This window comes from Hoplias malabaricus, chromosome X2 (genome assembly GCF_029633855.1).
Source record: "Hoplias malabaricus isolate fHopMal1 chromosome X2, fHopMal1.hap1, whole genome shotgun sequence".
Taxonomy (NCBI): Eukaryota; Metazoa; Chordata; class Actinopteri; order Characiformes; family Erythrinidae; genus Hoplias; species Hoplias malabaricus.
In genome coordinates this window covers 49,767,406-49,787,607 of record NC_089819.1, presented here as the reverse complement: position 1 = coordinate 49,787,607, position 20,202 = coordinate 49,767,406, and the positions used below count along the sequence as shown (strand labels likewise).

Below are 20,202 nucleotides of genomic sequence, written 5' to 3'. Positions count from 1 at the left end.
ATCACGTTTGTAAACAGAGCTCTTTTCGTCTGGGTCAGTGAATAGAGGAGCTGTGTCCAGAGTAGCACCATACTCCCTACATAGTACACATCACAGATAATAATAACTATAACTATATACCAGTGGCGGATGCTGGTCTTTCAAGGAGGGGAAGCTCAATTTCGGCCTACATCATAAAATATGTTGGTTTATTTATACGTAAATTCTACCCTCCGTTCCTTTTTAAGAAAATGACCCTGTCGTACCAACAAGGCGTCTTTTCCAGGGACTTGACTAGTGTCCTCTCAATGGCCAGCAGAGATAAGCTGCTTAAACGGCCTTGGCCCATGTGAAGTGTGTCCGCCTGTGCTCCCACGGATCTTTACACCAAAGGGTCGCTGATTCGCTCATTTCGCTGTCAATCAAAAAGCGATTCAGCCTCAGACAGATCATCCAATCATCATGCAGAAGCTGAGCATCCGGGCCGAGGCCAGCCCACTGCCCCATAGACCCCCAGAGACGCTGAGCGTCCGATGGGCGGGACAAAGCCCAGCATTTATCCAATGACTCGTCTCGTTTCGCTGCACTTCGCTGCTTTGCTATTGAACTCTGTGGACGCTCAGCGTCCTCACTGTTTAAATCACTGTGAAACTGCGTGAAAGCCACGTCTTTACCAGTGATAAGAAGCTGATTCTGAACAAAAGTTGAGCGCGTTGTAGTGCATATTTATTCAATGACATGTATACACAACAGTATATATTTGATCACTTATTTTTTTTACATTTTAGGGGAAGCTGAGCTTCCCTTGCAGTCTTAGAGCAATCGCCACTGCTATATATATTATTTTACATATGCACTATGGGAGTACACAAACCATTACTTTATGACCGACTGTGGTCTACAGAGAGGACGTAGGAAGACATTTGGGATTTGGCTGTGGATTCACTGGGGCATGGAAACCTCTCTCACTGATCACTCACACTTTCAGACAAGAAGAGCTACTTTATTAAACTTTAAGCCAAACCAGAGGAGTAATTCCGGCAGACAGTTGCAATAAAACATTATCCTGCAAAAATCTGTTCCACTCCCAGAGCACAGGGACTGCAGGATCAGATTATTTACCCTGTAAACAGTGTGAAAAGAATGAGGCGAAGGACAAAGCACAAACGTGTTAACAGCTTTCTAATAGATTCTATGATGAAAGTGCTAATATGGCTAACTGATTTCAACAGTTTTTTTCTTCTCATTATGCTATACAGTGTGATCCTATATCCCCTTGACGCAAAGAGGCGGTGGGGTTTTGTGCTTCTGGGAGCTGCGTATGAGATAAATGTATGCATCGTTCCCATTTGTTTACATTAGTGCTGTACTCTGAAACCAAACAGTCAATCACCAATATGGCGCCCACATAATAAAAAAACTGCAACTCATGTATATATTTATACAAGGTGTCATGCACAGTTCTTCTTAAAGGAATAAACACTCCAGTGAACCAGAAAGAGAAGCAGCTGCAAATGACCTCAGCTCTTTCTGTGTTTACATTGTAAGTCGAGGTGCCTTTTCTTTCCTTTTCTTCTTTATCAATGAGGAGATTTCAGGCCACAATAGGAAACTCAAGCAAACTGAAGTGACACTCACAAGGTCTGAGTTTGTTTAGCTTTTATGTCCTTTAAAAGGGCTATTTTAGAGTAGGTTGCTTTCGTTTCGCTCCGCAGGATTCCAAAGGACCACAATGTGAACCACAAACAAACTGAACTGAGAATATCTCTGGACATGGTCTAAGACTGGTTAGCCTTTCGATCCGTTCTTTGGTCTGGGTCTGAGAGCGTTTAATGGGTATATATCTGCAAAAGAACCCATGACCTGGGTGGACCTCCTCGAGGTGGAGTCCTTGTGAAATGCTCAATAGACCAACTGTGTTCACAATGGATATATCTTACTCTACCTGAAGTCACAAATTGAAAGGGGTGATTAAAAATGCTATGAATTTGGTGTTTTTGGTTATTACAAAAAAAGTGATATTGTATGAAATCAATTGTATGAATTCAACCCTTAGTTGTTATTAAGGTTTATTGGGGTTTTGATATGTGGCTTTATACAAGCTGTATGTTTTTACAATGCATGACTATTTATCCTAGTATTTCTTCAAATGAATGGGGCTTTTCCCTGGAATGATTTCAATTTCTCACTTTCAGAGTTCATCAAACCTCTCTCATTGCTCTCTCTCATTGCTCTCTCTCTCTCTCTCTCTCTCTCTCTCTCTCTCGCTCTCTCTCTCTCACAGCTGCAGTCCTTCCTTCAGGTGAACGTTACGCAGGTGCATGTGGATGAGTGTGCAGCTGCAGACTGCGGAGGAGGGGGAGGCTGCTCTACTCGTCTGAGTGTCAGCGACCGGCCCACTGTGGTGGACTCGGGGAGCATGGCTTTAGTGTCAGTGACCCTGGAGGCCACTGCTGTCTGCAGCTGTGCTGCACGAGAACATCTGCACCAGGCCTGCTCTACCTACCCCTGGAACCCCTGCCATAACGGAGGAGTGTGTGTGGACACACAGAGTGGATACAGGTCAGGAAGTTGTGTGTGTGTGTGTGTGAATGCGCCTGTTGTTGGAATGATATAAAACATTGAGTATAAGGCATGGACAGCTGCTATTATCAAAATGGCATGTATATAGGGCTTTGATTCTTCTGCCTTTTTGGCCTGATTTACATGTGTGTTAGTGGGATTCAAGTTCAATTTGCTAAAATACTGTTTCTTGAACTTACTTAGTTTGGTTTCAGAAAGAATGTCTTCAACAGGAAAGCTAGGTTTTAAATTCAGAAGGGGTAAATCCTAAGAAGGAGTCCTCGGGAACATGCCTGAAGGATTGCTGTGGGAGTCTGGGAGCGGTGTGAATGCTGGCTTGCTGTAAGGCCTGGAGATAGAGGGCATTGCTCTGCTGGAGCGTTGCTCACAGTCTGTCATCAGCTGAGCATAAGGTTTCTCCACTATTTAAGGAAGCGGCTAAAGCGAACACGTTAGCATTACATTAGGTCTCCAGCCGGTGTGATGAAACAGTCTGAAACTGTTAGCTTGGGCCTTTTACCCTTCTCCGTTCCCCCTTTTTTTCCAACACAAACAGCTGCTTTGAAGGCATCAAATGAATCAAGATCAAGTGAACTTTCTAGATGTGTCCGAGCTGCCATTTGTAAGGCTAATCTCACCACCGAGAATTCGCCCGAATCTGAGGGACAACAGAGCTTTTCTGTTGCTCGCTAGTCAATTATCAAATCCTGGCACTGCTATTGATTTCTCTCACAGAATAACAATACACCGGGCTGGAAGGAGATGTGGAGGGAGCTGTGTGCTGATAACACCCTGCGATTGCTAGAAGTAGAAGGTGTTTTATTTTATTTTCCCGTAGGTATAAAAGCTGAGTGTTCAGTGAGTTAATAACTAACTCTTCAGTGTGGACGATTCTTTAGGGATTTGCTCACAATCAGACAGCACAAGACGCATTCCATGCTTTTAATTTGTCATGAGAAGCAGCTCTGGGACTCCTCACTGTGGAGAATGATGCAAGCGTCTGCTATAAGTTGCTATAAGAAACAGGTTTGAACTATCAGCTGATGTAATCTAATTGATCCTATTTACTTATGTGGAAAGTACTACGAATCCTGGTGGGTTGCGAAGCTCAGTGTGCATTATTATTTTTTCGGTGAGTATTACGGAGGGGATGGACTGGATACAGAGTAAAGAGCAGCTTATCTTGGGTAGTAATGATGTGAGACATTTACAGCTGTTGTTTAAGAGCAGAATTTCAGCTCCTGTAGAGTGTTTAGAAATGCAGAAAAACACATCATCAGTTTCCACGAGCATCTTCCAAGGGGCTTGATTAAAATGAAATTGCACACGTTTGATTCGTGTATTTTCTGTCAGTAGCACATTTATTTTAATCAACAATCCTCACGCGCATAACATCACTGTCAAGAAATAAATTAATAAAATGTGACATATAAAAGTTTATATGTCCTTAACTTTCATGTATAATTCAGTGGAGAAAGATTTTCTTATATTAATTAATTCATCATGAAATATGCAAACAATGTAAAAAGCGAGCGTGCCTTTGATGACATATAATACATACATGAATAAATTAATTACATGAGCCAATACATTAATAATAAAATATTTGGACATAGTTCACAGTTCAAAAGTACACGTTCTTACAGCACAATTGGCAGTAATTTATAACAATTAATAAAATAAATAACTTTTTTTTCTATTTTTAATTACTGGGTTGTTATTTTCCCACATTAGCTATAAGCAGTTCCCCTCTCGCTAGCACTCTTTAGATCAAACGATGCCCTCTTTAATGTCTGCCCGCAGATTTCATGCCTGAAAGTTGTACTTATATTCGCTCAGTGATGTGGTGAACCCTTAAGCCAGGTTTACATTGCACAGTTTGTACCCTGATTTTCACTCTGACTGAGCATTTTCCCATTGTCCTACTCTGCATTTAGTGGCAATGGTTGTGAGAGGAGTTTGAGCAGAAATCTAAGAAATGTTCCACTGTTCACAATAATCTACTGAATTTTGCTGTCCATCTGGTGAGTTAGATTTGTTTCTGCTACAATTTACGTTTATGTTGTTTAAGGTGTTGTTCACTGCATGGTTTACAGTGTTTCAGAGGCCACAAAATCAGCCCCATTGTGAGATCATTTTATAATCTGTTCATTTAGTTTGGAAATCTTGTGTTACTTTGAAGCAGCTCATGACTAGGTTGTTTAATCTTCGTGCATATTGATTTTTAAATTAAACATTATTATGAATTGTTTTTTTACAACTGAACAGCTATTTTTATGGACTATAAGAATGTAATATCATAATAATAGCATAATAATGGAAATATATAAATACAGACTACTGTGAGTTGTGTTTCCATATCATTTTATCAAAGTACAGAAATAGTTGTCAATCAGCTTGTAATAACAAACAACCTATAAAATGGTTAGAAGTAATATTAGCTTGTCAGCTAGCCTTTTCCATAAACATTTGTTAGCTAGCATTTCTGTTATACTGAAGACATGATGGTACTGTACATGCTTGGAATGCTTTTCCATTGCATGGTACCGACCCAGCTTGGCTCAGCACGACTCAGTATGCTTTTCAGCCCTGGTCCCTTTTCAATTATATGCCCCCCCCATCTCAAACTAGACTGAAGGCTTTCAAAATGGCAACAATAGCAGTGGTAACATGTAAGCACAGTTTCTAGTTTTTTAATTTTTGCATGTTGTCGCTAAACGTCACTTAGTTCTCAAAGACTAGCAGATTTTTTCCCCTCATTGTGTGTCCGACTCTCACTGGAGTTGTTGCCGGCCACCAATTCAAGGAGCATTTTTCCTCTTTTAAAGACCACGGTACGAGCTGGCGTTGTGAGTGAGGCGGATAAAACCAAATCACTGCTGTAAATTGGAGATTTTACAGATGGGTAATTTGTAATTCTGCATTGCATGGTGATTGACAAGTCTCTCTAGTCAAACAGCACTCTGAAATGTTTACACATCACTTTTAATCCTTACTCCGCTCGCTTGAAACTGCATACAAACAGGGACTTAAAAAGTACCAGACCAGGGACACGATTCACTTAGTGGAAAAGCAAACAAGCTGAGCCAAGTAGGTACCATGCAGTGGAAAAGCTCCATATGTAACAGAGAAATGCAAGCAAAAACTACAGTTGAACAACATGTAAGTTTAATATCTGCTTACAAAGGTCTTTTCTGTATTTTTAACTGTATATTCACAAAAAATAGAAAAACATTTTTTTAAATATTTCTTTATTATTATTTTAAAATACAGCCAAGAAACATTTAATGCCTTGGTCTGAAAGAGATGGCAGTGGCACTCCTATGTCTTACCTGATGGATTACCCAGTTGATTTCACAATCTATAAATTTAAAAACTAATAGATGGTCCTGGAGTGGTAATGAAAGAAAAGTATCCATATTTATCAGCACTCTGGATCTGTTCCTTTACTCTTGAATCTTGCTCTTTTTTCAGTTCCATCTGCTCAAGAGGTTGTGTCTGAATGATGCAAACTACAGTGTCTTCAAATCCCATTCCAGCACATGTCATCAGCTCTGTGTTATAATCACCCCTAGAAATGGTTGGAAGTTAATTTTGTTCTCAGTAGTTTAATTAAAAGCAGTGAGTAAAGCTGTGGATTTTGGAACTGCTGTCCGTAGCAAGCGTGTAATGGGGCTCGCTACCGGTGCGGTCGACTGAGCTTTGTGTCTGGAACCCAGTACTAATCCAAGCTTTCAGCCCTTCCTCGATGTACACTGGCTTGTTGCGGATGAATTTAAATGACTTTTCTGGGGCCACAAGCACAGTGCCAAGTCATTTTAGTGTCAGTAACGACTAATGCACTGTCTCAGCAAGGTGTGTTTAAAATACAGTGCAGAGGATTTCTAACACTCTGGCTGTAATTGAAATACTGAAAGTAAGGTAACAGTGACGCAGGTTTGCCTTCTGTCACAAGCCATGTGTGGAGACTCAAGGAAGCTAGTGGAGACAGCACATGCTGAAATTACATGATTTGCTCATTAAATCCACTGTCAGGGCTTTAGAATGTTGTCATAGTTTACACCAAACTTGTGGCAGGATTCTTTATTTTAATTTTAAAGCAAAGCATTTACAATCAGTACAAATACTTCCAAAAAATAAAGTAAAATAATATAAATAAATAAAATACAGACATTTGGTGAAAACATTAAGTTTTAATTAAGGCAATGTCTTTCTACAGTTCACTCCTATAAGAACTTGTATGTGGTTATTTAAATTAGGATAAAAGAGTTGAAGTTCAAGGGCAAATTAAAGGCTAAGCACCATTTAATGGACCTCCATGAATATTTCACATTATTGTAGTTACTGACAGATATAAGTATGAATTAAAATAAAAATAGCAGCTTAATTTGCTTTAAAACTGACAATTTTATTAAATTGACGGAAAAACCCGAGCTCACTACGGAAATTCTTGAACCAACTGTGATGTCACTGGTGGACAACAGCTGAACAACGCCGCAGTAAAACACCGTTATGACTGACTGTTATGACAGTTTAGAGGCTCAAATTTAGAGGTACCGTTATTCTTGTAAATGTGATCGAAGTCGAACTCGAATTCATCCGACACTATAAACCTCCGTAATGCAGCTACGTAGCCGAGTATAATCTGAGCCGAGTTTAGCAAGTCAAGCTAACGTTAACTAACACCAACTAAAACAGGCGGAGTGAGTGTCCTTACCCTGTTTACCTCCATGTTACAGAGGCTCTTGAACACCTTTCGTTGGTTTCCTTACATGCCCATATTGTTGGAAAAGCGCCAGTGAAATGAGCTACAGATAACGGAGTGAGCGGATGGTCCTTTCCAAAGTGCCCGTTTAAAGTGGACAAATTTAGTCCATTTTCTGGATATTTTGGGATCTTTGGGCCATTTGTGCACAGATGTCCCACTGTACATTGAATGATTGCAGCCAAAAACAACACACCTTTTCGTCATTTTGCATTAAATTAAGTGCAACTTCTAGAGTTGTTGTCCACCATCTACGTCACAGGCAAGACGCCTATTAGAGTTTCCGAACACCGTTGGGTTGCGGGGCCAACGGTCTTTTAAACCTTATTCCTTGAATTAATAAGAAATAACATGTTTTCTGACTATCAATAAACAAAATTTACTCAAACTCAAATTCCACTGTATTTGTTTGTTTGACACTTTCATATCGCTGGTGCTTAGCCTTTAAACCCTCATTCTAAAGTCATTTTAAGTCTGTTCAAAATTTGACAGTGTAATTTACATAGTTATTAACTTTACTCAAGAAAAAAAGATCTTACCTAATTGTGTTGTGTCTACAATTCCACACATTTAATTAAATAGTTCCAGGAAAGTAGCTGTACCTGCTTAATTTTAATGAGTTCAAAGATTTGCATTTTTTAGTGTAATGTTGCATCTCAAACAAGGTTGTTCCTTCAAATAACTGCATCTAAAATTAAGCTCATCTCCATAATTCGTAATAATAATGTATCACATTTGGCTGACTTCTCACATACCACTGGTTCAAACAGAGGACTATATACATTCCTGAGAATTAAAATGTTTGATTAAAAAGCAAATTTTGATTAAATATTGCAAAATGTGAAGTAGGGATTGGCAATTAATTGAAAACTGACATTCAGAATGTCTAATCAATTTAATATTAATCTTCTTAACATTACTGTACTGTATTGTTAAGAAATTGGATCTGTAAGTTAACATTTCATTAGTATCTTTATGAGAATTACTAGATTGTGACTGGGCCCCTCACTCTGTCATGGATCTCAGGTCAATTACCCCCTGCACTATCCAGTGGATCCATTGAAACCCCTCAGTGAGGTTTAAATGGGGCATCCCTTGGAATCAAAGAAGGTCAGTCTTGAATCTTTATTTAATTACAGCAGGGTGATTGGACTAGGCTGCTCTGTCACATCACCGCTGTGCTGTAGTAAAGTCTAGGGAGAGCCCTGGTGTCGGTCTTCAGCTTTCCCGAAGCAGCTTGGGGTCAAGTTACTTGCTTGGAGGCACCCCAGCAGCAGTCTGAACCGAACTCCAGACTATTAGAACAGTCGTTGGGTGCAGAACGAACACACACTTACGTCCGTGAATCTCTGGAGATTAGAACTAGCAGTCCTCGTCTTCTCATGGTGGAGCCTAACCCATTGAGCCACTTCCTCCCCCATGCCGCTGGCTGATTAAATAGCACTGGCTGATTAGCAATGTAGGCACTTTCTGAGGTTTCATGGAGTGGCATCAGCCAGCAGCCCACGTTCTGTCACAGCTAACCGGATAAAGCAATAGCAGCGCTTCCCCAGAAGAAAACGCCCAGCGCTAAAGGCACTTCAGATAGACCCTCATTTCTCCACTCCACCCTCATCTGCCCCGGTTCAACCCAAATGCAAGCTCTGCCAAAAGAGATAAGCGCGGGAGGCCGGTGTTAACATTTTCTGACAGACCAGCTGCATTTATCACAATCGTTTGAGCCAAGATCTTGAGATATGTAGTCTACACTCGCCCCGAACACCCAGCGAGCGATGACACTCAAGATTTAAGGAACAGCATGTAGATACGGGGCTTCGAAATGGAGGACAGGAGGGAGATTACATTGGGCTTCTCACCCGCAAAGAAATAGCATCGCTCATGCTGGGTATGCAAGCAGGAAATGAACACAACAAGGTGCAGAGATAAAACAAGCCAGCGTGAGTGAGAGAATTGTGTTTAGGCCACCGTGGCTGAAATAAAGGCTCAGACTAAAGGAGACAACCTGAAAGAGAGGTCTGAGGCATTCTGGGAATTGCAGAGGCAATGATCGCCTTGTAAACACTCATCCGCCCACTTAACATGGCTACTTTCAGATTGGAGAGACTGGACTAGTGGTGATGAACTCACTGCATACCCCCAGGCAAAGAATTGTGATTATCAAGTTGGGCGAATGGCGTGATTCGATGGCCTGCCAGGCCTGTAGTCGATGGTGTGACATTTTGAACTTAATCTTTGAAAGCTGTGACCTTGCCTCACCTAGCTGATGATTATCAGCTGCTGGTGTTTCTTGTAACAGAGGGTATGTCTCTCTCTCTCTCTCTCTCTCTCTCTCTCTGTCTCCTCTATTTGTCTGACTTAGTTTTTCTCTATGCTTCTTTTAACCCCTTGTAGCTCTCTTCCCTCTATCACATTTTGTCTCTTCTCCTTGTCTCTTTCCCAGTTTTCAGTTGTTTTTCTGTCTTTTCTTTTTCTTTCTTTCTTTCTTTCTTTCTTTCTTTCTTTCTGGTTAAATTTCTCTCTCTCTCTCTCTCTCTCTCTCTCTCTCTCTCTCTCTCTCTCTCTCTCTCTGTGACCTCTCTCTGTGAAAGCTGTGACCTTGCCTCACCTAGCTGATGATTATCAGCTGCTGGTGTTTCTTGTAACAGAGGGTATGTCTCTCTCTCTCTCTCTCTCTCTCTCTCTCTCTCTCTCTCTCTCTCCTCTACTTGTCTGATTTAGTTTTTCTCTATGCTTCTTTTAACCCCTTGTAGCTCTCTTCCCTCTCTCATTTTGTCTCTTCTCCTTGTCTCTTTCTCAGTTTTCTGCCGTTTTTCTGTCTCTTTCCTTTCTTTCTTTCTTTCTTTTTTAAATGTTTAAATCTCTCTATCTCGCTCTTGCTCTACATGTTAATCTTTCTTTCTTTCTTTCTGTTTAATATCTCTCTTTCTCTCTCTCTCTCTCTCACTCTACATGTTAATCTTTTTTTCTCTTTAAATCTCTCTCTCTCTCTCTACATGTTAATCATTCTTTCTTTCTTTTTAAATCTCTCTCTCTCTCTCTCTGTCAGTCTGTCTGTCTCTCTCCTCTGCTTGTCTGACTTAGTTTTTCTCTATGCTTCTTTTAACCCCTTGTAGCTCTCTTCCCTCTCTCATTTTGTTTCTTCTCCTTGTCTCTTTCTCAGTTTTCTGCCGTTTTTCTGTCTTTTCTTTTTCTTTCTTTCTTTCTTTCTTTCTTTCTTTCTTTCTTTCTTTCTTTCTTTTTTAAATGTTTAAATCTCTCTCTCTCTCTACATGTTAATCTTTCTTTCTTTCTGTTTAAATCTCTCTCTCTCTCTCTCTCTCTCTCTCTCTCTCTCTCTCTCTCTCTCTCTCTACATGTTAATCTTTCTTTCCCTAATGCAGACAAATCTACCTTGTATACGGCTTCAAATGTCGACGACAGAAAGGAAACAAAAAGGACCAACTACCACAAACTGTTAAAATGTTCTTTCCTCTCTTTCTGCTTGTCTGTGTCTCTATTCCGGTCCAGTTCCGAAAGTCTTTGATGGTCCAGTTCCTCTCTTATTGCTTGTGTCACTTGACCTTATGGTCTTATGCATGAACACTCATCTGCACAAAGCAGCCTCTTAACCGTCCATAGTTGTCCATATGTGACGAGTTAAAAAGAGGCCAAAAAACTCTAACCAGCGCCAGATACCAGGGCTCAGGCTGTAACCCAAACCCTGCTCATAAACACGGAGTCTGGTGACATGGGCTGCTTGTGGCTCTTTGTGAAACTTTAGCTTAAAAGGTCCTCCAGTTGATTCTAGTCTTATTGTATTGATTGGTGAGTGAAATGTCGGCTTATTGCGAGCAGGCCCAGCCCTTTGCTGCGTCCTGGATGTGTGTCTGGGGAGAAAATTTGCTGCACTGGGCTGGAAAACTATCTGGATTGGGTTTCTCCAGGAGACTGACATTAATCAATGTCCTCGTATAAGAAATGCAATAACGGCGATATTATCACAGTAAATTCTTTGCTGCTGCCCATTAGAATTCCGTTGTGCTCTCGCATCGCCTGTCGTGATGTGTGATGAATGTTTTGTAAATGACTCCGATGCATGAGCAAATCTGAGACTGCAATAAAGACGTACTGTAAATGCGAATTTCTGGATGGACGCTTTTTTTTGTGATGCCGATCTCCTTTTACTGCGTTAAACCATCTATTTGCGAATCAATCCTTAGTACGCTGTAAGTCCATTGCTGTTCTTATTCTCATGCTTTAGACAGCTGGCTTTGTCTCGGGAAATCTCGCCGTTAGATCGAGCCCTGGATCTCGTCTGTCCTGTGGTTTCATCCTCTCCTTTTTGCAGCTTTGACTGGAGTGAAATTTCACCAAGTGAATCTTTTATTTCAAGGTATAATTCAGTGCCGTAAAAGCGTCTGCTAACTTTAATTGCCTGCAAGTGGGAGCGGCTTTGTGAAAATGTCCACCTCGTTGAAGAGCGCCGAACCCAGCCTTGTGTATGATGCATGGGCCGTCTCCTCCTCCCTCCGCTTCCATGTTGATCATCACTATAAACACGTTCTCTCTTGTCTGCGTTTCATCATGCCCGTCTCCTGCCATGGTGTGTTGTTTTAGTAAACATGGACCCATCTTTGATTAGCGGTGTTGCTACAACAGGCAGCATGGAGTGTGCTATTCTGTTATTGGATGCAGATTCTTCCTGAGTAATGCTCGGATCCTGCGTCTGTCAGACTTGCCGGGACGCCGTCATCTCACAACATCATTTGCCTTTCAATCACAAAATCAGAGGCCTCTGGCAGGCAGAGAGAGAGAGAGAGAGAGAGAGAGAGAGAGAGAGAATAAAGAAAATGAAAAAAAAAAACTGCTATGGAGAAGCTACCAAGTGTAAGTGATTGAGAAGGAATGAGAGAGAGATCTAGACGAGGGGAAGAAAAAGAGAAAAGCAAGTTTCATGTATTTTTCAAAAACTATGATTATATTCATCGAAGCGACATAAAGGCAGGGGAACGGTGAAAATAGCAGTGGTTTCGGTGGCAAATCAAAGGAAAGCAATTGTGACTGATGCCTTTTAGTGAATGATACAGTGTATGTGTGCTGCATTTACCACGTCTAGTGTGTCTGCAACAGGTAGACTCAAACTGGGAAGAGAAGTCACAAGTAATAAGGGATAACTGCAGACTCGTTGTCCCTGTTCCTGTCGAATCTGTGTATGCATGAATACACTTCAGAAAACAATCGGGTTTCAGTGTGTTATGACGCTTTGATCTGAATCAGTGATGAAGAAGTTATTAATATTTGAATACACGACAGTGGTATTTGTTTTTTGCCAACCTTCATTACTGCACAATATTTTAATCTGATATTTCAAAACAGTGAATTAAAACATATTTATTGTACTTTGGGGGCGGCACGATGGCGCAGCAGGTAGTGTCGCAGTCACACAGCTCCAGGGACCTGGAGGTTGTGGGTTCGATTCCCGCTCCGGGTGACTGTCTGTGAGGAGTGTGGTGTGTTCTCCCTGTGTCCGCGTGGGTTTCCTCCGGGTGACTGTCTGTGAGGAGTGTGGTGTGTTCTCCCTGTGTCTGCGTGGGATTCCTCCGGGTGATTGTCGGTGAGGAGTTGGTGTGTTCTCCCTGTGTCCGCGTGGGTTTCCTCCGGGTGCTCCGGTTTCCTCCCACAGTCCTAAAACACACGTTGGTAGTGGATTGGCGACTCAAAACTGTCCGTAGGTGTGAGTGAATGTGTGTGTCTGTGTTGCCCTGTGAAGGATAGGCGCCCCCTCCAGGGTGTATTCCTGCCTTGCACCCAATGATTCCAGGTAGGCTCTGGACCCACCGCGACCCTGAAGCAGTTACAGATAATGAATGAATGAAGCAAGATTAAAGCTTGAGACCTGAAAGTCTCTGAAAGATTTAAGTGCTGATGGTGTAAGTTTTGGAGGTCTACCACATCTCGCATGGTTGTTAAGAAACCTCTAATCAGAGATCATTTTAAATAATAAAATATCTTATGTATTGGACTATGTGAGTACGTTTGTATAATCACAAACAAATCATGTTGAATTAGACTAAACCATTCTGCAGTCAGATATTAATTCCCCTAATACACAAGCCTCCATATTGTGGCACAGTACATAACATTTGTTCAAATCTGTGTGTATGCAATTATCTGTCTGTTTTGTATTTCAGTTTCCCTGTGTTTTTAAGGTCATGATTTCTGCCCAGTCAAGCAGAAGGATGTTGTTTTAGTCTATGGAGGCTGAGTTGTGACCTCAGGCCAGTTAAGCTGTCCCATGTGTCCTTGCATGGCCTGTTATATCCATCCTCCCTCGTTCCCCTACTTTTAATGTTTCTGTGATTTTTTTTTTCTGATGTGTTTGCTTTATGTGTGTGTGCCCTAGATGTCAGTGCCCAGCTCAGTTTGAGGGACCTGAATGCCAACAGACCAAGCACAGTTTCCATGGCAACGGCTATGCTTGGTTTCCCCCAATAAGGCCGTGTTTTGAGAGTCACCTCTCGCTGGAGTTCATCACGGAGGTGGCAGATGGCCTGCTGCTCTACAGTGGACCCCTGGCCCAGCTGCAACCCTGGGAACCGGAGGACTTCATGGCCATAGGTGAGTCAACTGCGTTTCGTTTACTACAGTGAAAAGCATCCAGGAAAGCGGCAACTCGACTACATCAGTTTAGGAACAGCTAATTAACATTGGTTATATTAGCACTTAATGAAGTAGATCCCTTTGCTCATTTTGGCCAAATTATTATTATCTTTTTGTCTGTTTTCAAACACGCTCATCTAAATAACAGCTTGCTGTCTTATTTTTATTGTCTATTTTTAATACTGAAATGGAAAAGTTAGTTTTTTAATAATTGTGAATCATCCCAAAACATTCAAAAGGAAATTGGATGCACTAAATTGATCCTAAACACTCAGTGATCAGTTTGATTAAAACTATGTTTAACAGCACAGTAAAAATAACTAATTATTTCCACATTGAATGATGAAGAACGTTTGAGCCCCTGAATCCAAGACTCATATATTAGCCACTTCTATTTGTTAGTAGCACTGCTTGCTTGTGCAGCAGGTAGTGTTGCAGTCACACAGCTCCAGGGACCTGGAGGTTGTGGGTTCGATTCCCGCTCCGGGTGACTGTCTGTGAGGAGTTGGTGTGTTCTCCCTGTGTCGGCGTGGGTTTCCTCCAGGTGGTCCGGTTTCCTCCCACAGTCCAAAAACACATGTTGCTAGGTGGATTGGTGACTCAAAAGTGTCCGTAGGTGTGAGTGTGTGTCGCCCTGTGAAGGACTGGCGCCCCCTCCAGGGTGTATTCCCGCCTTGCGCCCAATGATTCCAGGTAGGCTCTGGACCCACCGCGACCCTGAACTGGATAAGGGTTACAGACAATGAATGAATGAATGAACTGCTTGCTTGTCCAGTCTTAGCAGCGGTGAAACATTTTTAAGTGTGAGCATGTGTTTAAATGGAAAAGTGATTCCTTAAAAACAGAAGAAATGCTTCAGTGTCTGAATTATTTTAAACAGAATGTCGAACTGTGTTTGATAACCTTGTAATAACCCTGAGTAATCATCTCAAACACTATATGTCATTCCAATCATCGTGGATTGTAAGAATGCACTGAATAATTTGTACAAAACTCAGCGTACATTTTAATCATCACTTAAAGAATTCATTTGAAACTGGACAGTGGTGAAATTGAGAATTTTTTCGACTGGGAAATCATCTACTTAAGAATCATAGATGGAAACATTTTCTAAATCATTACTAAAATGAATAATAGAACACAGTCACAAAGTCAAAGTATATTCTCTTCTCTCAGGATGGAAGAAACGAACCAGTAATGCATAAGTCTAAACTTTTCAGGCAAAGTGGTGTTTAAATTGGAGTGAATGCTCTTCATGGAGCCTCATCAGCGATAGGAGCAAGCAGAAAGACTCCATTTCAGATAGACAGAGACAGAAAGAGATAACAAAAGTTTATGTGCTTATTTATTCAAGAGCAAGATCACAGGAGAGACAGGACGAGCGAGAGTTACACAGAGTATTGGCCCCCTCAGTTAAGATTTAGTGTTTTTAATATAAAAGTCTGAAGACTGAAACATGCGAGGACTCATGGGAGATTTGCTTCACTAAACAAGCAGCAAAAAAAAAGTAAGAAATAAAGTGTATGAGCCAGAGATCAAGAGAAAGAGAGAATATGTGAGTGTAAGACCCAGGTCATTAAAGTGAGTCTGTGGGGTGTAGCCTTCTCTGTAAGACTGTGGTCTGAGCTGAAAGTGTGTGAGCAGTAGTGTGTCAGGGGTTAACGAAGGCACTCATTATGCAGTAAAGCCTTATTTGTCATTCATTTCACAGAGTAATTACAATGGGGTGTACACATTTAGAGCTCTAATGAACTCACCAATGTCTGTCTACGTGTTGTGCATAGCTTTCACAGTCTCTGCTCGCGATATGCTTCTTATTATATACATCTGAACACATCATTCACATTCTCATGTGCGTGAGAACACCATGACCACAGAAGTTTAGCTATTTTGAATACATCTTTGGTTGGTTATTCATACAACTTTGATAGTATAAGCTTAATGATGGCATCGTGATAAAACACTTAAACACACTATGATCATATTAACAAAGATAGTTTCTGAGTATCTTAAAGATAACAAGTAAATGAATGAACACAGATGAAGTTCATCAGCCAAGACATGTTTGGAGTCTTGGTGTTTTAGGTTTAAACTGGAGTTCCAAGGCTAACTGTGCTAACAAACACTAGACATCAACAGTCATCTAAATGTTTACCATAATGCACCCCCAAAATATCTCTTATACCTTTCAAACCTTTACAAACAATCAGAACCTCAACCATAGGCCACAAAAGTCACTTTAGACAACTGCTAGATTTGGGTGATTTTAGACTTGAGAAACTTTACTTTTTCTTTGGGAAAGTTCATTTTTTTCATGATGTATATTAGATAATATCTTCCTGGTTGGTTTTTCACTGTGCGTCAGTGGCCCCTTTACCAGACTCTGCATTAACATCTGTGTCATTTGATCTGATAACAAGTGGAAAACAAGATTAAAAAAAATTACCTGGCACTTCAGTTGGCCTCAAATGTGTCTCAGGCGAAAATTTAGGGTCAGATTGTGTAACTTGAAGAAGGGGGCCATGCATATGCTCTTAGTTTCTGGACTGAGGAAAAAAAAGGGCTTGTTTGTTTAATCCAGAGTTTGGTTACAGCTGAGGAGGGCCACCTAAAAGCATTTTATCCCAGAGGCATGGCAACCCTGAGGATGACAACCACCAACTAGCCAAATATCCCAGCTTTCATAACCTGAGGGGGAAAATACAATTTAAACAAAACACACAACTGCTGCCCTTTCATTTACCTGCCAGCTTATTTTAATAGCTGACAGTGTAACATGGGGCTAAAGGCTAATTAAACAGAGTTCTACCTCGAACAGTGTTGGCATCTGGGAAAATGGCTGAAGATTGTAATTTTCTTGTTTGTTTTTCACAGTATTGAACTTCATCGCCTACTTACGTTACATGACCCATGGCACCATGCAGCTTTGCAGACGTTGCCGTGGAGATAGTAACCACAAGAACTGGTGAACTTGGGGATCAGTTTTATTTGCTTGTCGTCTGCAACGTCGCAGTGTAGGAATTCAACGGCTTTCGGTTCATTCTGTCATTCTGAGTGGAAAACGAATACGTTTTTATTGCCATTGTTTGAATTTAAAAGTAAATTTAAAATGTAAACTTATTTTAAAAAATAGAAAAAAATAATCACTGTCACCTTCAATAGCTGTGGTCATGTGATTATGTAATAGTCATGAAGTGTGGAAGAGGAGTCTGAGTCAGATGGGAGGATTTCCTAAGTTATTTATTTATTTCTTTATTTATTTACATCCCTCCCTACCATCAACACTTGTTGATTCAGACAATACAGTGTTGCTCAGACATTGCCTGACAGCCTTCACTTCATGCCTTCCCCCGCTCTCTCTGTCATTTAGATGGTGAGTATCTCCTGCGGTTCTGAATCACCACAGGAACCACGTCATTGCTGTGCTGTACTTATCAGGGAAAAAACGCCTTACTGCAGACATGATGCACTCCTGTTTCAGCGCAGATTAATTCATGATGCTTTTCATAAGCAAGAATTTGATGACCACACTTCATGTCCTTTCTCTTACCCCCATCCATCATACAGGAGCACTTTATAGCTCTGCAGTTACCGTGGTCAGGAATCCTACAGACCACCACAGAGCAGGTATGATGTGTGTGATGGACCACTCTCCGTGATGTGGTGGTTGTGTGTTAGTGTGTGTTGTGCTTGTACGAATGGATCAGACACAGCAGTGATGCTGGAGTTTTTAAAGCCTTTAGTGTCACTACTGGCTGAGAATTGTTCACCAACCAAAAATACCCGGCCCACAGCGTCCTGTGGTGGTCTCACCTATCAACTGATGAAGGACTAGGGGATGAGCTATGTCTCTGACTTTATATCTACAAGGTGGACCAAAAAGGTAGGTGTTTCTAATAAAGTGGACAGTGAATGGACACTTGTACCAACGCAACACACACTAACCCACCGCCACCATGTCTCCAAAAGACAAAACCAGAGAGTGGGGAAGGAGTGAGAAGAATTTACAGGGAGAGGACGAATGCAGTGATGAGGGGGGTAGGAAAAGAGTGATGGGAAGTGACAGAAAAGTGAGTGAGTGAATAGTGGCATGTGGAGAAGCCAGCTGCAGAGATATGGAGTGAAAGTTTGCTTGTTGTACAATGCAATATGTGTGTGTGTGTGTGTGTGTGTGTGTGTGTGTGTGTGTGTGTGTGTGTGTGTGTTTGTGCTTACGTAATGCCGTGTGAACTTTTCTCATGCAACAGATGATCAGTCAGGCACCATATCTAAATTGAATCCGGCCCATTCATGCTGTAAGGTTTGTAAAAGTGTTCTCACCCACTGGATCCATCTGTGGCCAGTCACAGTGATAGTCAGCGGGATAGAGAGAGAAACGAGAGGAGAGGCTAGTGAGGACATGCAAGCGTCTAGTGCCAAGAGAGAGTTGGAGAGGAATGAAGAGCGAGTAGAGAAAGAGATAGATAAAAGAGAGAGTAAGGGTGAGGGATACAGAGAAAGAAATAGAAAGAGATGGAGACGGTAGTAGATAACAAGTGGTGGCAATGGGGAGAATTGCTAGGTTGAAGAATAGAAGTCTGTTGGAGCTAGAGAGAAGATGTATATGTCTGAGAGGGTGCGATCGAAAAAGAGAAGTGCAAATGACTGGTTGAGATAGAAGGAGTAAAGGAGTGCAAAAGGAGGAGGGGAAGAAGGGGATGATGAATGATGAATGGCAAAGTGAAGGAGAAGAGACAGCTAAACGAGTGTAGCTACAGTGCGTCTCTCTCTCTTTCTCTCTCTCTCTCTCTCTCTTTTTCTCTCTGCACTCTTCTGGTTTCACTCCATCAGACCTTATTATTCTCTGCTGTTTTTTAGTGCAACCTATTAAACCTTATCATTGGCCTACTGCCTGCCAGCTTCACGCCTCTGCTCTCCCTATTAAAGATACTGATGCTGCTGCTGCCCCAACACTTCCGCTCGAGCTGCTCGCTCTCGTTCACACTCTCTCTCTCTCTCAGTGCACACACACTCCCACGCACAAATGCTCCTCTCCCTCTTTCTATATGTTGCTCCCTCTCCCTCTGTTTCTCTCTCAGACACACACCATCACCCATGTACTCCTCCTGCGTCCAATTTTTAGTCTCTCTTTTCTCTCGTCTCTTTCTGTTAATACAGAATAATAAGCACTTTTATTTAATATAGCGCAGGGCTGTAAGGGTTTAACTAATCTAATTAAATCTGTAAGATGTTTAGATCCAGGCTAAACAAAGTGCTAACGTTACTTTGTGTGTGTACGAAGCTTAACGAAGCCTTTATGAAAGCTTTTAAAACATAATATAAACATATTTCACCCTGGCGGAGACCTCTGTAGCTTAACCGAGCGTGATTGATTGCATGTGTTGCTAGGACACTGGTTTTGTTTCATGGAAGAGGTTATGGTGAGTGATTAGTGTTTTCTCGACCCCCCTGTAAACGGAAATTGGAAAATCTGACCACCAGCTTAGCAAAGGACGAGAATACATAATAAACGCTCTTGGGTTGGTAGACGGTCTTCAGCTCATCCATGAAGCATATACATACCCACGCCTTTGAATCAGACCATGTGCTGCAGGCTCATAATTTACAGAGCTTATATGTGCAATTCCTTTCAGCACATATGAATTCTGCATGTGGTATTTGTTATAAAGCCCCATTCCCACTCACTTTTTACCTCAGTCTTTTTTCCACTCTCCCCTCCATTTTTTTCTTCTTCTTTCTCTCTGTCAACACAATCTTCTCTGCCAGGCTGGACTCCCGTTTCCTTCCTGACCCCTGGCTTTTCTCTCGATTAATCTCATCGGTTGAAAAGGGCAAGAATATTTGTGTGCCAAGACCCTTTGCAGGTTCGGTCTCCAGATAGAGTCTCTTTTCAAGGTTGCGCAAAGATTCTGAGAGGTACAAAGGTGAGCATGTCTAATCAATAGACAAATTAGACTGACAAATTAAATTTGGTTGATTAAGGACAGCCAATGAATGGAAAGTAGTCTCCCAAGGCTTCGCTGAGGCAGGTGGGTGTCATAGCATTGTCATGGTGTTAAAGCATGCCTTGGGCGCTAATGATGCAGAGGAAATCAAATGGCATTTATTGTCCCATTGTGACAAGGCGGTTCACTTGGATCACTTCTTAATCAAGGTGAAGATGCGAAACTAATACTGATGAGGGTCTCTTTAATTAGGATTTCAAATTATGTTTAGGGGGTGTATTGTAATTGGGGTGATAAATGAACTACATTCCC

At 41.5% G+C, this 20,202-nt stretch overlaps 1 protein-coding gene across 1 annotated transcript in view; it reads left to right on the top strand.

Moving 5' to 3' along the window:
* The window catches only part of LOC136677411 (neural-cadherin-like), a 261,783-nt gene that overhangs the window by 195,140 nt on the left and 46,441 nt on the right, over positions 1-20,202 (top strand). Inside the window, exons 23-24 of the mRNA XM_066654931.1 lie at positions 2,264-2,541; positions 13,689-13,903. Coding sequence (XP_066511028.1) covers positions 2,264-2,541; positions 13,689-13,903 — 493 coding nt within the window. The remainder of the gene's footprint in view (positions 1-2,263; positions 2,542-13,688; positions 13,904-20,202) is intronic.